General features: G+C 39.4%; 1 protein-coding gene and 1 long non-coding RNA gene across 2 annotated transcripts; one reads left to right on the top strand and one right to left on the bottom strand.

Moving 5' to 3' along the window:
- Positions 1-6,880: 6,880 nt before the first annotated feature.
- On the top strand, positions 6,881-10,199 carry LOC145452413 (uncharacterized). The gene is made up of 2 exons (XR_013919349.1): positions 6,881-8,662; positions 9,030-10,199. It is a non-coding gene; the product is annotated as an uncharacterized LOC145452413 (long non-coding RNA).
- A 3,902-nt stretch (positions 10,200-14,101) lies between these two features.
- LOC145452640 (microfibril-associated glycoprotein 4-like) lies at positions 14,102-23,385 on the bottom strand. The gene is made up of 7 exons (XM_080330822.1): positions 22,785-23,385; positions 21,557-21,619; positions 20,196-20,258; positions 19,771-19,925; positions 19,614-19,710; positions 17,122-17,218; positions 14,102-16,012 (listed from the first exon to the last, which is right to left on the bottom strand). Exons 1-7 carry the CDS (start codon positions 23,026-23,028, stop codon positions 15,703-15,705), a joined length of 1,029 nt encoding a protein of 342 aa, XP_080186948.1. The 5' UTR covers positions 23,029-23,385; the 3' UTR covers positions 14,102-15,702.
- Between the last annotated feature and the right edge of the window lie 213 nt (positions 23,386-23,598).

Below are 23,598 nucleotides of genomic sequence, written 5' to 3'. Positions count from 1 at the left end.
AGTAGTAGACTACTTAACGCACTCCAACACATTATAGCAATTGCGATCACGGCATGATTATGACCAATCGCAATACACACCCGTTGCTACTCAAGTATAAATACCACCATAATCTTTCAATATTACAAGTACAGGTTTTGAAAGACTTGTCAAAAGGAAGTAGATAATGAAAAATCCAGCATAAATACTCAGTAGTAGGTAAGTAGGTTCAAAGTATATTTGATGGGGGGTCGCTTTCTTTTAGCAATTATTGGAGTAGGCTACTTTCGAGGCGCAAACCCAATCTTTGCGACTTACGCAAAATGTCAAATCGCGCTACAGAGGTGATCAATGGTTAGTAACGACGTTCTCCTACTTTTTTGAAGTACTTGAGGAGATTTCTCCTACTTACACTACGTAGACCACGTCATGTTAACAGTTTTCAATTTTTTTAAGGAAACCAAGTGTAGAATATTACCTTGGTTGCTTACTTGGAGATCACTACATCTACTTGCTCTCGAGTACAATTTACGACGTTACTTCTACTTCTACTTCTACTTAATAATGGTTATGTTCGTGCACTTTACGTTGGTATCGTTTGTCTTCTATTTGTCTAGCATTAGTAATTACCGTCAATCATTATTTCCTGGTGTGTCGTGCTTTGTATTTATATACCCTGTGTTCTGTTGTCTACTGGGTCTTTCGTTTAATTGCACTCTGGATCGTGTCGCCTGTTCTAAAGTTATTCTGCTGTAAAATATACTGATTTCATATTGTAACCTCGTCGTATGAGTTATTGTTCAAACAAGATCAAGAACAAAACAATTTCCTCGATTTCTACAGAATAAAAGCCCCGTTCACTAAACGCGGAAGGTCATCTCCTCTGTCAGTCAGCCACAAAACAGACGAACAGTATTTCGATTCATTATGTATTTCATGTAAAAATAGGCATATCATATTAAAAAGAAAATGAATCACCGACCCTTCTAGATCAAAGATGATCACTTCTTGTGAATATAAATACCCTTCCCCTTTTTATCCCCACCTTCCTCTCTGTGACATGGTGTCGTGCAGAGAACTGGGGTAAAGATTGGATTAGTGGAGTTCGTTTCGTGTCACCCTGCAATAACAAACGTGGACGTGTCAGGACCCACGTAATTCTGGAGTTGGATGAGCCCACCCGGCATGCAGCCTCTCGTTTCATGTGGTTGTCGATATCCTCCTTGTCCAATGCCTTCCGTTGTCTCATTCATCCGTTCGTAGCCTACTAGAGAACGGTTTGTAATAGGTGTGGAGCCATTCGAGTGTTGACTTGAAACTCGGGCATGTCCAATTGTCCATGAAAGATATCTCAGTCTTGCAAAGCTGAAATGAGAAAAGGGTTTTGTCTGTAGACTACATATTGAAACCCTCTCGGAATCGGATTTTGAGCAGCTACCTATGAAACCGATAACCCGATATATCTAACCGCAATTTGAATAAAATATGGCATCTAGCTTCAATAGGATTACCATATTTTTGTGACTCGGAATCCGGTGATTCTTTAGCGCTTGCTAGCGGATTTTAAGGCAAGGGCTCAGTCGCATAAACACATTTTTTGTCAATAGAGAGAGAGAGAGAGAGAGAGAGATATGGTATTCTTTTTCGCCTGCACCATCGAGATGCTTTGACGACGGAGTTGCGATACAGCCCCATGAGGTCATCTAGTCTGCTCCCCGTTTTTTTTCTCCTCCATGCTATTCGTGATTGCTGAGCGCCTAGCAGGATAGCTGCGGATAGCTGCGGATAGCTGCGGATAGTCTTTGGTATGACCCGGCCGGGGATCGAACTCACGACCTACCACTCGTGAAGCCGGACGCATAACCATTACACTATCTCGCTCGGTTTATGACGTCACACTAGCAATACTTTTCCTATCGATTGTATACTGGGGTGGATTTTTTAACATTGATCGTGAGTTAACTATGAGCTATTGGGTCATCTCTAGTTTGAGGTCTGGTGATCGCAAGGTTAGGCATTCTCACAGACTTCTGCACGGGCCAAATGAAATCGTATGGCGACCTGTATGTTTGAAACCTCCGCTCCAAAAAGTGTTAGTTCGGTTCAGTTCTGCGGTTGTGTGTTATAACTAGGGCTGGGCAAAATCGAGTACCTGAGTGATTCGATTCTGAATCACGTAATATTCGTCGAGTCGAGTCGAGTTATCGAGTATCACCCATTATGACGCCATGACATAATATAATACGTCAAAGTTCAAATATCTAAATCTTATGTCATCACAAATAATTTAATGCCTGTTATCCGTCTCATAAATGATACTTTGCTATTTTTTTCGACCATACGGATTTCATTTCACTTGGTGATGATGTTGTGGGATAATCATGACTTCGGAAATGTGCTACATCCAGTAACCTTCGTAGCTTTATAGCCTACCATATGTTTCGTATGCTACGATACAGCCAATCAAGGTTCCAAGGCTTCTACGGTGAAAACGAGTATCGAAACTATTATTCTCGTTGATAAATTAACATTCAGTGGCGAGAAGAGTGCAATTTCAGCACTCGAAAAAATCGTCCTTTACTACTCGACTCGAATCATTAAAATTAATACTCGATTCTGATTCGAGTACTCGAATCATTGTGCCCAGCCCTAGTTATAACCAGGACCATAACAACACTTTGCTGCTGGTATGCTGACAACCATCGATTGATCGATGCAACTTATGGGGGCTTACTTTATGCATTTTAATTTTAGCCGAGCCAGGCGCGAAGAATTGTTAAATTTCGTGAATGAATTCTGTCAATTGAAATTGGTTCCTCCATATATCACTATTGCATTTTTATCCTCTCTTCTCCCACGTGATCTGAGTTATCAGTAGATCTTGTGGAAGTGATGCCTTCGAAAATGCAGGGCCCGTGATTCGCTGTCATTGAGTCATGTTCATGTCACACGGAAAGGACTTTTTTATGGGTCGAAATGCTGCCGGCAGCACTAGCAAATTGCATATCCGGAGGTTCTCGACCTTTTATGGTCGCGACTCAATTTCCAATTTGAGAATGTTCCGTGACCCATATCAAACTTTGGCAAAATGATTATTAAAAACAGATCAGCAACTTCGCCCAAACTTCGAAGGATCCTTACTGCTTGTTTTGGAACCTGAATACGTTTAACGTGTTGGCGTTGTATATACAAATACAGACGACCTTCAAGTTGAGTACCACCGTGTTTGACTAAAGGAAAGCACCCAAACGGACTTAACTAAAACTAGTAATATACCGTTCTCCTGTATTTGGGAATACACTTACGCATTTGAAAACTAAGTGATGGTTAGTAGTAAGGGTATCTGGGTTATAGACCGCCCCTCAGGCTATTTAGAATGTAAACACTCTCATAATATAATTAACGTCGGACTATGCCCGGTCCATGCTTCCGAGAAATAAATAACATTCATTATACGTTAGATCAGTGCTTTTCAACCTTTTTGAGCTTAATTCGCACTTTTTATGGAAAATAAATTTCATTCGCACAAGCCAACAGAAAATTGATATACAATAAGAAGATGAAGATACATATGAACATTCTGTTCAGATGTGCAACAAATTGGCTACTATATAGTTTTAGGCCGTGAAGTGTCTCATTAACAAGGCAACTCTTTTCCCTCGTTTTGATTTCAACTATTTCACTAAAACGCTTCTCCGCCAAACAAGTTGTTGGGTTTTATACAATAACGCATACAATAGTGCTTGAATGGCCAGGTCTTAAGAATGGTTCTGCACGCATATCCAAAATACAGCGTATTTTCCCCGAGTGAAAAACGCTTTCTGGTAGAAATCGTTTTTGAGAGATGACACAAAGGTCCCGCAGGATGAAACGGTGAAACAGTGAAAAATCCACATGCTTGTGTTGAAGATTGTGCTTGATGTCTTGGAAAATAAGGTTCAACATCATGAAGCAGAGTAGACACATTAGAGCTCGCTACCTTATAATACGTTGTTCCAACCTTGAGTTCTGTTTTTGTTTCGATTTCCCATTTTCTGTCTCGCGAGTATATGAGAAGAGCAAATAAAGTCAAGATACTGTTTGTTCGTCTCTTTAGCTCAATTTAACTTGAAAGTTAATAACAGTTTAATAACCTCTAAGCAGCATTTTAGACTACCACCAAAATCTGAATTTCTGTGGTATCTCGCGACGCGAGCAGCACCCATGAAAAGGTATTCATTTTTAGTATTACAGTATTATGCTACGATTTTACGGACATGTATTACATACAGAACGCGCACACTACGATTCTACCAAACACAGCTCTATGAAATATGTCTGACTCACGCGATTTCAAATTAGGGTGAAGTAAATTTCTCTGCGTGTCGAATTTGTGCTACTGTCTACTCAGATTGCAAGAACGGGACCATTTCGTGCCAGCATATAGAAATGTTTGGCCATCCAGCGACGGTCATTTTTGCCAAGGTTTTGTCGCTGCTACTGTTTTGGGCACCGTATTTTATCAGCGGCACCGCATTTTATCAGCAGTATGTCAGCCAAAACGCAGAAGGGGTTGGCCTCGAAATGAATGAGTCTCATATGGGCCTGAGCTCACTCGTCGCACATCCATCCCAACGGTCTTCGCCCATGTTTTCCAGAAAAAAAAACATTCGTACAAATCTTATCGTGAATTCTAGCCAAAGGTCGGCTGATTCGCATGATCAAGCCATATTTTCTGCGTGTCTCGCTTATTAACTACACTACCCAACACCTTGGTGACCTTGGATATATAAATATTATCGCAGGATATTTTGCAATCAATTCAACAAATATTACATACTGACAGATAGCTCTCGCACCGTGTCGACCCTAAATTATACCCATGCGGTTCATACTTAATATCCCTTAAAGGGGTAAAATTTGCGTACAGTAACTTGCAAATGTAAGTGTAATGTTGTAATGCAATGCAATGTAATGTAATGCTGGTGACGTCATATTTTGTGATACGATTGTTGATATACAATGTTCTTTCCAATTCTCTACTATAGTTGCTGACGATTATACCCCTGACAAGTGTCAGCCGAAAATATTTGGGTTTATTTCAATATGAATATACTATTCAAATGCAAGTCTGTAATCATGGCAATTACTACTATCCCCGTGCCTCGCGCTAATCAAACATCTATTACGAAAATATTACGATTGTTTTGCGAAAGAAAGCAGAGAATCAATTTGACGTCATTTTTCCAGCCTGTCGCAGGCTCAGACGGGCTGATAAACACTGTATGCAACTACAACAGCTTCCAAACCAGGCTTTTGATTACGTAGAGCGCGAAAACATTAATGCACTACGGCGTGTGAGAGAGCTACGATTAGTGGTGCGTCAAGTTAAACAATTTTTTACAATTGCGTCTCAACTACAACAGTTACACTGCCCTTGAATTTCCTGTTAGGTTTATTTGAATTATTATACGTCAAAAAATAAACAATTATTCACGATTTTCATTCGCACTCGTCCAGATTTTTCATTCGCACTATTCGCACCGCCTCCGCCATTCGCACTGCAATTTTTTTCATTCGCACCAGTGCGAACCGTCACACAGGTTGAAAAGCACTGCGTTAGATGATACTTTCCTTAGATATTCTATTATATGTATTTAGGACTAATATTCTAATATGTGTATTTAGGACTAATGCGACTACTTCGAAAACGCGTACTGAGCTGTTTTAGGAATATGAATTCTCGCTTATTCTTATGTGAATTTAGAACTTTGTATTTTCGCGGATCAATAATTAATTAATGTTCATTTATTTCAGATTTCACGCAAAAGTCGATATTCGTAAGTAAACTGGTATATCCTTAGATAATGAATTTGATTCTGCTGCATTTGGTTATTTTTATGAATGTTTGCTGGTAAAATTCCACTAAAATGATTAACAATCCAGGAAAGTATGCTACTCGTGCTGTAGTAAAATTGGTGGTACGGTCACATGCAACTTTCCATTACAATAATTATTTGTTCTATGAAGACACCCTTTTGTCACATACAAATGTATCCAGTGTGATATCTGCGTAATACTGAATGCGGGTGACGTGATATTTTGTGATACGATTGTTGATGTACAACGTTCTTTCGAGTTCTGTACTAGTTACTGACGATTACTCCTGACGAGTCTCAGCCGAAAATATTCGGGCTCATTTCAATATGCATATACTATTCAATTTTATATTGAAGTTTTGCACCTCGGAGAAGCTGTTCGAATATTGAATAGTTCCCTTGTATTGCAAATTTTTGAAACAAGTATTTTCTTTTCAACAGTCTTGAATTGATCTTCAAATTCATCCAACTGGTGTCGACTCTTCGAAGAGACCCCCTGGTTCTACCGTGCGTGTGCTAACAGACAATGTTGGTAGTGACGTGAGGAGTCATCTGAACGGATTTTGTGCCGGTGCAGTCATCTTTTGCGATAATACTTTTGCCTCAAGAACCCATGGAAACATGTGATCATGTAAGTCTATTTACTCATTTCATATATCACCATTGATCATATAATGTGCTGGTTTTTGCAGTCCTAATTTTCTTAATAACTATCTATATATGCGATATGAGCTGAAGAGAGGCTTGATCTGTGTACATTAAACAGAGGCAGGGCTGTGGAGTCGGAGTCGGGGTAATTTTCGCTTGATGGAGTCGGAGTCGTGAAAACTATAATAGCTGGAGTCGGAGTCGGTGGGAAAATACTGACTGGAGTCGGAGTCGAAGTTTGTGAGAATGACTGTGACTTCGACTCCGACTCCAACTTCTCTATCATGAAAACATTTGCTTTCAAAGAATTTTCAATAGAATTTTTATGTACCACCAACCACTGTTATTATTAACCATACATGCAGATCAGGTGCGGTCAGCCCGTGGCACGAAGGCCAAATTTGGCACACGAGAAGGTTATGTGTGGCCTGCGAGGTAATTCTCGAAATTATTTATGACATCAGGTACAATCGCAAGGCCAACCAAAATTTGATTAGCATGACCGCGAAATTTGATGATGACTAAAACAACAGTTCTGACGCATTGACGTATCCAGGGGCCAGCTACATTTATCCCAGATCTTCGTATATGACCATGAAGTAGAATATTTCATAGCAGATTTATTGGACTTGAAATTTTTCTCGGTACTTCGCATGATTCATTGTCACTAGATTTCTTGCATTCAGTATTTGAGCCCACTTCTGAAAATTATAAATACGTATTATTCACAGAATTGAGTCTAACTGTATTCGCAATTAGGAGATACGGCTTCGCTTGTGCACTCGCAGCGAGATCGTCGACAAAACATTTGCACAAAATGATAGAGGCATGTTCACTGATACCATCGATTTTGCTATGTCTAAACGTCGAATAATCCTGTCCTTGCCAAATGAGCCCAGTGATATACAGATGCGACCCCCAATGTATGATAGCGACATATTTATTGATATAGCTATAGCCTAATTCAGTCGTTATCTTGCAAAAAATTTTCGCGCGAGTGCTCCCCACTTGACAAAGTTAAAAATATTTGTAGTGTAGCTTAGCTGTTTGGGTCGAACACATGATTAAGAAAGACTGCAAGTCCCAATCCTTGAATACTTGATTAAGTACATGCAGACTAGACATAGGCTATGGTCTTTGACTACTTAACTAAATTCCATTTCTGACCAATGTCTATTGTTAGCAGTAAGACTGTATGTGCTTGTAATCAGGATAGTGACAATGACAAAATTATTAAGTTCAATTTCTTTATTAGTTGCTGAGTCATACGTAAGAGCTACACTTGGATTTTTTATCTACATTTTTATCAAACAGGATTGGATATCTGCCATATTTGAATGATTCATACATTTCAGGATATTAGAGAGTCCATGTTATAAAAACTTGAATAAGGAAGGATATTTAGCAAATCTTTATTTCATGTTAATTGCAAGTGGATAATTCGAGTTGTGCCACAATGAAACAATTTAGCATGCCACAGTTAATCATATGTTTGCATATGTTTAATGGTTGTATGATAGTCATTCAACCGACAATGTGGCATATGATTTTCGAAGTAAATTGGTAATAATGCTGGAGTCGGAGTCGGTACGTTTAAAGACCCAGGAGTCGGAGTCGGTACGTTTAAGAACTCAGGAGTCGGAGTCGGTATATTGAAAATGTGTGGAGTCGGAGTCGGAGCCGGAGCCGGTGGTAAAATTTACCGACTCCACAGCCCTGAACAGAGGTGTTGTTGAATGTAAAGAGCTGGGGTAACTTGTATTTAAACTACTGCTTACTGATCTATACTTGGAACATCAAATTGAGATCATTTCCCATGTCGTGCTAATTCCAAATAATTTCGTTAATTAAATTTAATCTGGAAGGAAGTATTTTGAAAGATTGAGAACAATTACAATTACTGCAATGAAGGAAAAGTATTCAACACCTTCGATAAGATGTCACAAAGTTTTTTGTACTAAAGACAATCAATGTGTCCTTTGTCTGGTCAATTATTGTAATGGAAATCCAAACCCATAGGAATAACGATTCTACTATATTTATTTTCGGATCTTGTTTGCAATCAATTACATTTTCAGCAAAACGAGGTTGATGAAGTCAACTGTCTTCTTCTCCAAGCCAAATTGAGAGACAAGCAAATACAATCCAAGACCCAAGCGCATGTCTTATTGAAACAGGTATCGTACTCTTTCTGTTTTGTGGACCATACAAATATACATAGACCGTTCGTAGACGTACATAGACGTTCTGCTATAAATTGCATCCTGAGTTACAGTTCTGCATTCTCACTGTGACCTGTGCGCCTGAATGTCAATGTAAATGTCAAAATGGCCGAATTGAAAAAAGCGCGGACCTAATTCAAGATATTTTTATTAGTCGTTATGCGAATTTTAGTTCTTCTCAGTGATAGCATTTCACATGTACCCGAGCGCCTTTCCTGCGCTTGTGTAACCTGCATGTGTGAAATATTTATATTTATTTCTGCATAAAATTTAGAATTTTCATTGACATATTCAAAACTTTGGAATTTAATCACATTTTCAGGGAGCACAACTTGGAGTCGACCAGTAGAAAAGAAGCAAACATCATGGCACGCCACGAATCAGAGATTGACCGATCCTGGATTGTAGCTGATGCCAAGAATATAAAACTGCTTCAGTGAAAATGAAGTATTCAGAAACATTGTTGACGTTTTGAGCTACTATGCATTGGATTGTCATACCCTGAAGGAGTGGTTCTCAAACAGGAGAAAGCATTTGAAGGGGCGTGAACCCGCTGTCAACTAAAATCTTTTTCGCACATGGCAGCTTCTACTTATTTCTCTGTGTATGGTCAGAATTTAATATTTGAATATTCTCTCATCAACAACTATTACCGTCACTGCCATCCAACTATCAGTTGGGATTTTTAGCGTTCTGGTTGCTTTTTTTAATTTCATGATACGACGATAAGGGGTGTGTGAATTTTTTTTGCTATCATAATGGGGCGTGTCCAAATATGTTCATGAACCAGTGCCCTAATGACTTCCAGATTTCATATTTTGCAGCAGATTGGCAAATAACAACAAAATCTTTTCTGTAAATCTGCAAAATTTGTATGGACTCAAAGAAACGATTTCTTTGTTATTTAAACAAAAGTGATTGGCATTAACCTGATATAAATCCTTGTAATGCAAGCCCAAGAATATTTTTGATGCCTGGTTAGCAGGCCCAATTTCATTAAGAGTAAAAAAATACTTTGTTACTTGTTTATCGTGGTAGTGGTAGTTAAACTGATATATTCATTGTTTGTTTTTTTACAATAAAATTAGAAATTTACAAGCCATAATTTGATCAATTATAAATATATTTTAATGATTTGTGTTGATCATGTTTTCCGTTAACGGACGTAACCAATGAATTTGATTCCATGCCATTGTCACGAAAGTTAAAGATACTAAATGATATTTTGTTATCACTATCCCTAATTCCCTATGCATTCATTTTCATGATTGAACGAGTTGCATGATATTTGTAGTGAGTTTGCTCTTGATCATTTGTGATGTTCGTGATTTCATGGACTATTCCGGAAACGGTTTATACTGCTGATCTGAATTTATGAAACCCTGTCACAGCAGCTATTGGAAATTTCAATGTTTGCACGTATTTAATCACCCAGGTTGGGTATTATAAGCGTCATCTATTCATGAATCAATAAAATCTGATTTTATTTTGAGCCCTGCGTTCCGGTGACTAGTCAACCAGCCACTTTGAGGCTGAACACTTCTTAGGTAAACACTTTTAATTTAAACACTTCGCAACACTTCTAGGCGTTCAATTTTTGGATCACGTTTCGTGTTCAATTTTCCGGGTTGAGCAACACTTCAGAATTTACAGTGTAGGCTACGTTGCCAGGGATTATGTAGTTAGTTAGGAAATTAGGAGTCCTATCTTCCCAATCGGTATGGAACAACATCAAAATCATCACAAAGCAATATAGACTTTTGCATGAATTCTGTTATGCGTTTACTACGGTAGTATGCGCACCTGCTTACAGGTGTCCAGACGTCGACTTTCTACTATATTCGCTCCTAACATTATAGCAGCACCCGACGCAGCTTACATTATCACGTTATAAGACGCCGGCGGCGTTTCACTGTCGGTTTAATTACCCTTATTCTAGTGACATGAAAAGGACTGAATCGTATGAAATGTGGTCACTACAAGAATCGAGCGAAAGCGCTGTTTCAAGCCGTCTTGCATCGGTCACGATTAGTTTTACTTTTCAACTAGCTTGTTGTCCGTCGATATATTCATGAGACTCGCTTTCATGCGGCTAATTTTCCCCTATCATTAAAACGTCGGGGATCGCGTACCTGCGGCGAAGGTGTTCGTTTAATTATAGCGACGAGAACCAGACCCATGCGGCTAGTCCGTAGGCATTTTAGTACTGAGTTAAATACCCTTATACTCGACTTGCAAACATTATACAGGTAGCGGTTGTACTGCGAGCTGATAATAAGGCTTAAAATGCGGAGACCTCGGAAATCGAAACCGCGATCTGTTTGCACTCAAAATCGCATTTTATTTTATTCTAGGGATTACTATTATCAAGTCGCATTTAAATAATTAATTAGTGATGATGCATTTATCCGTGCGATATCGCAGTCTTCGTGAATATACATACTCTAACAACATCAAAATCATCACAAAGCAATATCGACTTTTGCGTGAAATCTGAAATAAATGAACATTAATTAATTAGTGATCCGCGAAAATACAAAGTTCTAAATTCACATAAGAATAAGCGAGAATTCATATTCCTAAAACAGCTCAGTACGCGTTTTCGAAGTAGTCGCATTAGTCCTAAATACACATATTAGAATATTAGTCCTAAATACATATAATAGAATATCTAAGGAAAGTATCATCTAACGTATAATGAATGTTATTTATTTCTCGGAAGCATGGACCGGGCATAGTCCGACGTTAATTATATTATGAGAGTGTTTACATTCTAAATAGCCTGAGGGGCGGTCTATAACCCAGATACCCTTACTACTATGGTTATTATCTACTTTTGATTGTATTTTTTGAGAGGGCGGAGGTGAAGAAAACTCGAAAGTAGCATAAATATGCCACCAAATAAGCTATGTTTAATGTTTATGTTGATTCACGAATAAATTTGAGCTCCATTCAAGCCTTTAAAATTCCGGACATTTACGCGTATTTTTTCATATCCTCCCGGACGCAGTTTGAACACTGAAGTTCCGGACATGCCCGGAAAATCTGAACGTATGGCAAACCTACGCTTAAGGCGCATTCCCAAAGCATTGGAGCAAATATTTGAACATCCCTAAAGCATGTACACTATGCTAAACTAGAAGTAAGCGGAAAGCTGTAGGAAGAGGTGGTCAATAACGACGTATTTCTACGTATTGCTACCATCTAAGACAGTGGTGCTCAACCTTTTTGCCTTCGTGAACCCTCTTCAGACCGTCATGAACCCCTTCGGACCCCCATGTTTTTAGCTTTATTGCCGTGCAACCGTAATCTGTCTTGTGAAAATATTAATTGTAGGCTTGTGATGAACAGCAATGAAATGACCTGTCATAAATTTAACACCATACTATTTATGTAGAAATTGGGAAGACGTTTATTAATTCAATTAATTCTGTGACTGCATTTCTTGGAATACACGGTCGTGCCTCGAAAATCTGCGCCGTCGATGTTAAATGAGCGAGTGTCGAATATCCATTAATTCCCACAAAGATAGGCGGTGGCGAATGTAATAATAACGCGTAACGCTTCCAACGACACTTCTGGGTCTGACCGCAACATAGCCTACATCGCACGAATATCCCTGTCATCACTTCAATAATATAACGTCCAACCTAGTCGTTTCTATGTAGCAGCTCATCTTGCAGTTATTCGGAAATAGCGGTCATGTATCACAGCAGAAAATGGAATTTTTAGCAAGCGAATTTCTTCCGAAACCCAAACAAAACATCTCGAAACAGCAGCATATTTGTATCAGTAGGCTGTTGGCAATTTAGCGATTAAAATGAGTTTGCACAGTTGAATATTTCATCTCCGACGGCTGTTCTGTTTACGTGAGAGTTTAAGCAGCTATGAAGCGAAATTGCTTCGTGATTTCTCTACTTGAAAATATAGAAATTGGGTTATCACACATTTTGCAAATTTGGCGGTTTCGCGGACCCCCTGAAACTGCTTCGCTGACCCCTAGGGATTTGCGGACCCCCGGTTAAGAACTACTGATCCAAGGTGAATCGTCGTTTGCCTCGAATCGTACTACCGGTGTGTTGCTGTATGATGATCTTGGAGCCATTGCTGGCTCACAGTCATCACTGATAACAGCGGTGTAGTCAGCGGGCGGATTTGTGTTATCCAAAGCTCTGCTATTTCAAATTCGAAACCCCGTCTTTTTGAATGCCGATTCTATGTATAATATTTACGATAGAATACAAATTGATACGTTGCCTCGCTGAATTATAATTGGTTGGCAGGAGGGTCGTAACCTTTGATGACCTAAGAACCTTCACGTTATTCTGGTAGATTTCGAGGAAACCCTAATTTTCAATGAGTCACAAAAACAAAACTCTATCACACAATCACACATTTTTACACATCTAACTATACCCAGGGCTCACGAACCTTTTTTAAATCAAGAGATACTCCTTGGGTTCTGAATAATGCGACGGGCTACCACGTCATTTACCCGTTATTGGTTACATGACTTCACTTTGTCATTCAGACCCGTGGTCACGGTCTCCGCTCCTTACCAAAAAAGGCTGTTTCTTCCCGAGACTTGTGCCAGTGTCTCAGAGTTCAGTTGCGTTGACGTACTGGGCGCCGAAGCGCCAATGTTCGTTTCGAGGCGAGTATTTGCCAGATTGCCTTTCTAAATCCGTGGGTGCGAAGGCGAGCAACGTTCCACATTCAATACTTCATTAATCTTTAGCATCCAGCCAATTTATATATTATGCTGTGGAACGTAATTTTGTTGCCTTGGATACAACAATAGTTTGCGCTCAACTTTTGGGCGCTGAATCCAAAAATCAAGGCTCTCAGTCACAGATTTTAAAATATGCTGATTATTATTTACGAAGACCCTACTTCTGAGGTAAAGAATCATCTACATCCTAATCACTGGATATCATGTAATTGCAATAATCGATGGATTGATCAATCCACAGATTTACCGACCTTGTGATTTCTAGTCGCCTTTCATAGACCCATTGGAAGGTAGTCCGCAGACCCACGAAGGGTTCACGAACCCCAATTTGAGAACTTTGCCTTACAAACTTGCTTTGTCGCTTAATAGAAACTCCTTTCAATTCGTGTTGACATTTTTATCAATAGCTTTCATTAAAAATCCATACTTAAAAAACGTCTTATTTTTATATATTCAAAATATTATTTGAATATCTAGTTCCCGGAATGTCCAACATAAATATGCCTGTGTCTGTAACAGTCCGATCTAATTACCAGCTTTAACTGGTAGCCTAAAATATGGCAGCTCCCCAACTACCGAAAAGACACCTGCAAGATTTTTCCCGTTGCTACATTCATATACAGTGAATGTTCATTAACGAACGATTCAATTTCGCAACAAGATTACACTCGAAAACGACGCGATTATACTAAAAACGGAAATTTAGAACTGAAAGCAGAAAGGATAGGAGTGACCAAGGTGATATACCCGAAACGGCAAATATGACCACATAACAACTGCATTGGGCGTATTTGTTCGCTATGAGAAGGATAAAATTGTCCTTCGAAAAGTATGCTGTAATGGGGGAAAGTTGCAGGTTGCGCTTGAGATGATCTCGCATCGTGAACGCTGCTAATAATACCAATGAATATTGTGGCAAATTCAGAATAGAATATTGATTATATTGGCTGCGCTTTCTCGCTTCAAATTTCATCACAAATAGAGATGCAATGCTTTCCAGAGAAACCACATCCAGACTTGGGTTAATACGGGGGTGAAAAAAATCATGATTAAACAGTGGTAACAAGACAAATTTTCTGCTAATGATATACGTATTGGCTATAGTACCCAATGCAACGGACTTCAGATCTTTTCACGCGCTGGATGTACCTACCGCACGCTGCAGAATGTGTCGACACGACAAAACGACATACGTCAGAATTTATAGATTTTAGTTGTTGGTCCGCTACCTTATATATAGGCTACACATGTCATGGAAGCAAAATAGGAATCGGATAGGCTGAAAAATAAACTTTTTGTAATGACCGAACAAACATATTCCACAACAAGTCCCAAGGCAATTTGTATATGCCCTGGGAGAAAATACTAGGTTACCGAAATAACTCATGACTTGTCATGTCAGTTTTGAAATGGCATTGCACCCAGCTTTACACGGTCAAACGCTGGCTTATTTCCATGCTCATTTGCGTCAGCATATCAACTCAATCGAATTTAAATAGTGCGCGACTTGAAATTGAATCAAATCGGAAGATTTAAAATCGTTAGAGCCGACTCAAGTAAAAAATCTCATTGACTCGAAAGTAGTGACTTGATCTAAAATCTACACAGCATATTTAGGTTTTGTTGGCAGCTTTATTTTGTAAGACGAAATTCAAGTTCAGATTACTTGGAAAACGATGTTAGATAGACTGAAAAACATGTCTAATGGGAGTATAACATACATCTGCACTATGTGCTGAAGTTTCAGCGATGGCATATTACGGTTAAGGTTCTGAGCGTGACCGTGCTAAGCCTCGTGCCAGCAAAATTGGATATTGTTGTTTGAGAATTATATAACTTTCTGATCCATCACATCACCAGGCACCAGCCTAATTTTAGCACCGTCTATTACGGCATCGAGCATACCTGAGCTGATTTACACAGACAACTAAGTATATAGATCTACATGTGCTACAGGTTCGATTGAAAGTTTGCTACAATTAAGGTGTAACGCACCCTTCGCGGACCGCCAAGGTATCGCGTCAGGCCATGGGTTTAGTAGACCAGGTATTGGTCAATTTGAAAGAAAATGCCTTAAATATAGACTACGTAAAACAAGTCTTTATTTGCAGTAAATAAATAGGCGGCAAATGCCTATTATATGGAGCGTATGCGCATTCCTGCGGAGCAACGCGGAAATGTAATCAGAGTTATTATTGATGTGTTCCATTTCACTGAGTTGCTCACATTGCCGGCATCGCGTACTTGAACTGGACAATTCTTTTTAAAATCTTCTTCGAAACTTCATCTCAGTGTAGCGTAGGAAAGCGAGTGGACCGCCAGGAGCACGCCACCACATTCTCTTGTTGCCTGCTTTCTTGAAATTTCCATTCAAATTGCTGTCGGCACAATCGTTGTACCACCATCCCCCTTCTAAGGCATAAGCGCAACTATAAGGAGCACCATCGTGATCCGCGTCTTTCGTTGTGAATTGTCGATTGTTGTGCCAGTAGAGAGAATTGCGTTTTGCATTTCCCGAGTATCCGGATATGGTCAGTCTGTATTTGTCGGAGCTGGGTCCGATTTGAAAATTGCTGAATGAATAGAATTGTCACCGCTGTGAGATAAAGATAAACTAAACTGCGTGAATGAAATTCTGAATATATATTTACGATGCCATGGAATTCCTGGTTTATTATGAAATAACATTATACAGACTAGGGTTGGGACTTCGGGATCAAATTTTGATCGGGATTTCCCGGGATTTTCGCTCCTCAATCCCGGGATTCCCCGGGATTAGAAAAGTAGTAAAATACACATACAAGTTACACAGATAACATTTAGTCCTTGTGATATTGAATTGACGCAAACATATGAGCATCAAGAGTATCATCGTTTAGATCAGGGGTCCCAAACTCCAATTCGCTCGCGGACGGCTTGCTGAAGGCGGGCAGCAGCATCAAATAGGGGTATAATATGTATTTCCCAGTACGCCTTTTTTGTCGGACCTTGCAGATTGGCATTCCATACACATTGTAAAAATGTAATACACTATTGTAATATTCACGGTTGCCACGAAAAGTCATATTTTTCAATATTTTCTAAAACTATTGTTGTGCTTGGCATAATTTGGCGACATCGGAGTTATATAGACAGTTAGAAGCCATGCGATACGACAAATGCATCGTGTCATCTTAAAAGCTGTCGCATTATAATTTAGCATCTAGTGGACGTTTGATGTGTGATAGCGATTCAGGTTTTTGGAGTGGTTTCAGAATGAAATTTCACGGACTCAAATCCGAAATCTGATATTTTCGAGTTTAATATTGTCGAATGCTTGAAAAGTCAAAACGCTGACGTGGGCCGCAAAAACAGTTCTGGCGGGCCGCGTGTTTGACGCCACTGTTCTAGACAATCAGCCGAGTTCGTGACACTGCTTTATTACCAAAATAAGATATATGGCGCTACATAAGCCTTGGTAGATGCTGTTCACAAATCCCGGGATTTCATCGGGACCAATCCCGGGATCGGGATTGCTTCAAATCCAGGGATCCCGGGATCGGGATTTCCCGGGGTCCTAACGCTAATACAGACATGGGTGTATCTGAAATGAAAACTAGTAAACACAAACAGCATATAAAACAGTATATATTTTATGTAATTTATGAATCACAACAAAATGGAAATAAAATTTAATATTCACCTGTACTTTACGAAATACCGATCACCATCATTGTCAATCATGCTAATTTTTAACTCATAGTTCCCTTCCCATGTCATTTGATGCAATGCTTCGAGTCCTGAATGAAAGTGCCTTGTCAGTTCTAACAAACTAGCATGAGATAGAGCCTTCTTTCTGAAATTTCGCATGATGATTGATGGCGCGTCTTCATCGACAACCTAATAACCTTGATATCTCGTATCCAGTTTAGTGCACCGTGTTACGATTGTTTCAAATTACAAACTAGTCTTCATAGATAAGTTGTAACTGATGTAACACTTTGTACCTTGTATGAACGCCCAGTATTTTCGAAGAACTAATGTTTCTGTTTTTGTGTATATCTGTCAGTCTTTGCAATCTTTTATTCTAGCTGTACTCCCTATCTCATTTTGATTTGTGATCGAATTCCATGCCCTACATTGATATATGGCCAAAGTACGATCACTACTATTTCTTTTACAATTACTACAACTATCCCACCACTTTTCCTTTTAGGTCACGATATATCGGCATTGTTTTACTGCCAATGCCAGAAAAAATCAGGATTTGTAGTCGAATACAAAATATATGCGTTCTGCTTTTCACTTTATATATTGGTTTGAACAGCGTTTTACGAATCGGTTTTACCGCCAGACAGCTATCGGTAGTTACCCGTCTAAAATCACTCTGATTATACGGAGTAAGAAAATCCCCCTTCTATACTGGATGGTGTGTTATGCACAGAGGTGGTCAGTAACGAAGTACTTCTACTTTTTCGAAGTACTCAAGTAGTTTCCGTCTACTTCTGGTACTTACTCAAGTAGATCTGATTTTCGCTACTTCTACTTCGTAATTTTTTGTGATCTACTTACTTACTTTTCGCTCTTTTCAGTTTGTCAAGTAGAAGTAGTTCAATCTTCCAATCAGGAAGATGGCCTGAGGAATTTCGGGGCTGTTTTCACGGAGTATCAACATTAAATTTTCATAAAAGTATAGTAAAGCCCAGAATTTTCGTCGCGCTTCGCGCGCAGTGCTGGATACGGAGTGACCGGTATGATTCACGAAAGTATCGGTGAATATAATTTAGGTAGAGGCGGGGCCTACGATATTCGTATCGTAGGCCCCGGTAGAGGGTTGGCGTGGTTCCGTTCACACCACATTGTCGCCCTTCGTCCATATCAAATAATTCATCACCGTATTTATGGCTCATCATCATTGAAACTGATGTTTCGCAATCTAGCATTTACTTTTCATATCGTAATCTAGCATGTTCATGGCGTGTCCAAATCTGGAAAAGTGGACTCTGACTTTTTTTAGTTTTAGAGCTGTTTTGGCATACCACCTTTGAAACTTTCTGGACTAAAAACATGAAATACATGTTCTGCTTTTAGAAGTAGTGTATATATTTCACTTTCAATTCCCAGTATCATATACTTTGAGTTATAATTAGTATCAGTTCTTTTGTCTGGATAACATACACGTTGAAGTATAAAAGCAAGTGTAGTAATGCCTTTAATTTCTGGAAATAAAACTACACAATATGGCATTTTTACGGTCCACCATATTTTGTATTAACGTTTACTAATCGCGCAAAGTGTTTACACCGTATCCTATACAACTTCTCCGTATTGCTCTTCGACTAAACTACGGGCCCTATAATATGGAGAATGACGCCATACCATGCTATTTTCTAAAACGTGCTGTTCGAGAAAACAGAGGATTAGCATCGCATTTCCATATCAATACTATCATTTTCATCTCATGATGTGTACTAATACTAATGCTATCGAAAATTGGATACTTGCTGATATGCATCAATATGAATCAATCTCGTCACCTATCGCATGCTCAATTTGCACCTTTTAACAATCCATGTGAACGAATTAGGATCGTTTTCATAACTACTTACTTACTTGAGTACTTTTAAAGTCATTCAATTCTACTTCTACTTCAAGTAGTTTAAGGTTACTTATGGAAGAAGTACTTCTACTCGTACTTGAGTAGATATTTTCGTCGCCACTTCTACTTCTACTTGAGTAGATTTCTTGAATACTTTGACCACCTCTGGACTTATGCAACCGAAGCCTTAAGATTTGCTTCGCAACAGAAAATAGAAACTAGAAACTTGAGTATATTTTTTGCTTTTCTGTTTCAACTGGACTTTCCAGCATATTACAGTTAAGGATTCCAGCGCAATTAGCTCGATATAGGAGCTAGCCGTGGCAATAAATATCACAATATTAATTTATATATAGGCCTTTACTGTTCATCCATTTTATCATACCCCTAATTTTACACTTACAATGGTGACACTACTATGTGATTAAAAATTGAACTCGCCCAACGCCCACAGGCGTGAAAATTTACTCCCTTGCCTCTTTACCCGAAATTATGATGAGGCGCCAAAGGAATCATCAATCTTCGATATTGGGATGCTTCATATGAGCAAGCACACACAATTGCAAATGCAGTAGTATATATCAGTATAGTCCTACCAAACCAAAAATCTCCTCGCAAATCGCCAAATCCTTTCACGTAATCATTCCAGCCTCTGAAGAAATCAACATTTCCTTTCATTCGTCGCTGGAAAACCTTAAATGGAACCAAAAGTATATCTCCATTGTTCTACAAATATCGCACTTCTATTCTTACAGTCCAGTTTCCACCTTCGTCAGTTACGTCACAGAACATTGGCCTGAATCCAATTGTGGGTATGAAAAAGTCGAAGACACCACCAGAGTCGTTGCGAGATAATGCTGATTCTAATCTGGCGCCATGGCAACTTCTGCCGATGTAGGCTTGAAATGCTAGAAATCATTGAAATCGTTTATCTCAGTGATTCCTCAGTTGTCTCGCGAATAATTTTTAGAATTTTGAACAAAAAATGTGTAAATATTCAAAACAAAGTGTGCAGACAAGCAGATATGACTGAAAAGCGACATCAAAACTGCGATCATTGGGCAAAACGATGATGCTACGGAAAACAAGGTCTCGGAGAAAGCGTCAGAAACTATTGGATATCTTCAAGTCCATCGTATACTTCCCATTCACGCATGAAGATGAAATACATTGCTTACCCATTGATAACTCATTGTCCTTTTTTCTCCAGTCAGCTTCTGCGCTTTTCGTGAGCTTATTTTCTGTAATCAGTCAACGAATAAGGGGCGGCGGCACAAGAAATATGGGTCGTGAAGGATGTCCAATATAGGACAGTTCTATTTATGGTACCTTTCAATTTAAGTTCAGGCGTCACAACTACGTAGGGACACCGACTTTATTTTCGGCACCATGCCCATGATGACATCTCGTTTCGTTTCACCGAATTTCATCCTATAGCCATAGGCTAGCGCTATCAATTCGTTTTGTATCCGTGTCTTGATCCCATGGCATCCTTACACCCACACGAAATTAGCATTGTCGGTAACGAACTGATTAAAAAATTAATATACGACAGAACGAATTAGAAATAACAAAGTATATACGGCCATGAGAAAACGACATTCATGTGTCTATATCAGGGGTCACCAACCTTTTTGAAACTAAGAGCTACTTCTTGGTACTGAATCGTGCGCCGGGCTGTAAGTTACGCCCGCTGATTACCCGTACGGAGTTGGATTTGTGCTGTTTTTGTTGTTTGTGGTAATCATGGTGTTTGTCGACTACTATTATGGTCATTTACACCAGGCCAATTTTCATCAATTTATTCCGTCGCTGTCGACTTGTAGCACGGATCATTTGTAGGTTTTTATAAAACACCGCTTACACGGACGAGATGGCGAGGGGGAGCCTAGATAAGCCTCCAACACTTAGGTAGGAATTCTGTAGTTGACCTCGATCGGACTCGAAACCACAGCCCAACATTGGGGTGGCAGCTGTGGATTATACCACTACGCTTTCTCGCCACACACTGAGTTGGATTTCTTCAATTAGACATTCAGAGCATTGGGGCACTTGGGCAGGGTATCTGCCCTTTGCCAATAACAGAAACCTCCCACTTAACGGGACTTACACGTGCGTCTCCGGGCCCAGTTGCGTAGCCGCACTGCGCGCCGAAGCGCCAATCTCCGCGTCGAACTCGAAACTCCTGATTATTACCTAGATTACCATTGAACCTCAGCGTGGACGAGGACGACCAACGCCCGATCAAAAACTGCGTTCGTATGTTGCTTTGGTTCGACTGACCCATCTTGAACTGCTGCCCTTATGAAACCCTTCTCCGCTGCTACTTTGAATCTTTCTTTTGAATATTTGCTACTGCGACTGCGGGCTACACATTTGATCCTCACGGGCTACCGGTATCAAAGAGGATTAAACAGCATAGCTGACAGTATAATGTTACGTTTTCTACTATTTTGATTTTTGATGGATAAAATCACAGATATTGTTCTCTTGATCTTAACATGCGAAGAAGGATGCCTAATATATACACACATTGTACCTTCCACCAAATCGGCGTTGCTTTTCTTCAGCTTTTCTATTTCACACTTGTTAGCATCCATATCTGAATATAGAAATTATTAAACTAGGTCGATGCAAATAACTTCTTTCCGATTCGTTTATATTCGAATGCATTTCGCCTATTCTATGGTATCATTGGTTCTCGGACGATACGCTGAGACGCAAAACAATACCTAATATGGTAATTGCCGTAACCCGAACCCCAAACCCTAAAAGGTTGCAGAGCGTCAGTAACGAATGTGGATATGTCGTTTATATCAACTACGTAACAACTCATCTGAGTGATATAAATACGGTACATTTACATTGCGCATTCATAAGCGTCAAATTTATTGTACTAGTTACAGAGCTCGGTATTATTAGCGACATTTAGGAAATTGACTTTGATTGTTTGGGTGGAACGCCATTTGAGTGACACTCTGAAAAGTGCCGATGTGCTCGTTCGACTAACAACAGTAAAGTTATGTTTGGCGACGCATGGGCACGATTTACATGAACCATCAAGTCTAAAGCGTAGTATAACGGTTAACCTCAACCCCAAATGTAAACATTAAACTTAATCCAACCTTGTACACTAACCTATCGTGAATTATTATTTGCGACCCGAATCATTCTGTTTGGCGAAGTTACTCAAATTAAATTTATCCCAAGTTAACGTGATATGTTTGTAACCCACATGACCAATGTGGCCAGCATAGGCATTGTCATTCAAATGAACTTCCACTCAAATGAAATTGATCCAATACCTAAACTTGCAATATTTGTCATTCAAATGATCCTTATAATGGTAATTATTGGCATTGTCTCGCAAACGAAATTAACCCTACCTCATTTTGAATTAGTCATCACTCAATTCTCCATCATTGTTATTGTCACTAATGTGAACTGTCACTCGATCCCATCTGAACTTGAACTATTTTGTCAAGTAAATATATCATTGTCATTTCTCACCTAAAGGAGTTGTTACTTAAATGAGCTGTCACTCAAATCAGCGTCCATATTTGAAATGCCAATTGAAGGATATCGAGACTCGAAACCTCAATACTTGGTACCTTGAGCCATCATATCAATGTTTTTCGCTGTTTGTATATTGGACATTGACGGCACCATATAGAAACTTAGAATGACTAGTTGTAATTTCATGGCAAAAAGTGTGATGAAATGTAAATTTATCACAGGTATAGTGCAAGTAATATATTATTACTTACTTGTTCGTAAACGTTCCAACCGCTTTTTCAATTCATCGTATTGTGACGTTGATGCTTGGTCTTGACCCGATGTCCCGGTGCAAGTAAGCGGGTACTCATTGGTGTTCAAACTTTCCAAGGAATTACCCGGATCGCATTTAGTCAACAGGCACCCTGGTCGCGGTTTACATAGAATTTCTTTGCCTTGACTGGCTGAGACCAGAACAACTATTGATATCACAAATATGTGACGCTTTATCTTCATTTCAATGAAACACTTTCATGTAAATATCGTTGTTACAGAGAGTATCGGTAGGCCTACAATATACCTGCGACACGGGTGGGTGAAAAAAAAAACTAAGTCATTCCCAGATAGAAAGTTAGTATGATACGATTTTAGCAAGTTGGATTCATATTAATAAACTACAACAGTAGGAGGCGAACGCCGAACTTCGGGTATATGTCTTGGCCTCAATCCTGCGTGCAAAGACTTGACCGTAAAACAGGTATAACCTCGACATTGTGACGCTCACTGGATAACCTTATCCAAGGGCTGATCTAATATCCACCGTCCAAGCAACTCGATGGTGCAAACGAAGACAAAAGTGGTCCCTTTCGCTGATGGATGAAAAGGACCAACGAATATTTTTAACCAGGACTATTCATCTTCAATTTGCAGCTTTACATCATCACAACCTATATCTGGTTCAAGTGATAGGCTACATAATCGCCGTGTTATAATTGCTGAGCTGACGTTGATGTGGAGGTGCCCAATCATTCTATATCGTATCCGTCTACTGCTTCTTGTGCAAGTCGCACGAGGTTTCACACCACA

The sequence above is a fragment of the Botryllus schlosseri genome, chromosome 12, assembly GCF_051294905.1.
Source record: "Botryllus schlosseri isolate E-star chromosome 12, Bs_hap1, whole genome shotgun sequence".
Taxonomy (NCBI): Eukaryota; Metazoa; Chordata; class Ascidiacea; order Stolidobranchia; family Styelidae; genus Botryllus; species Botryllus schlosseri.
Note: the sequence above shows the minus strand (reverse complement) of the source record. Positions and strands in the feature narration are given on the sequence as shown.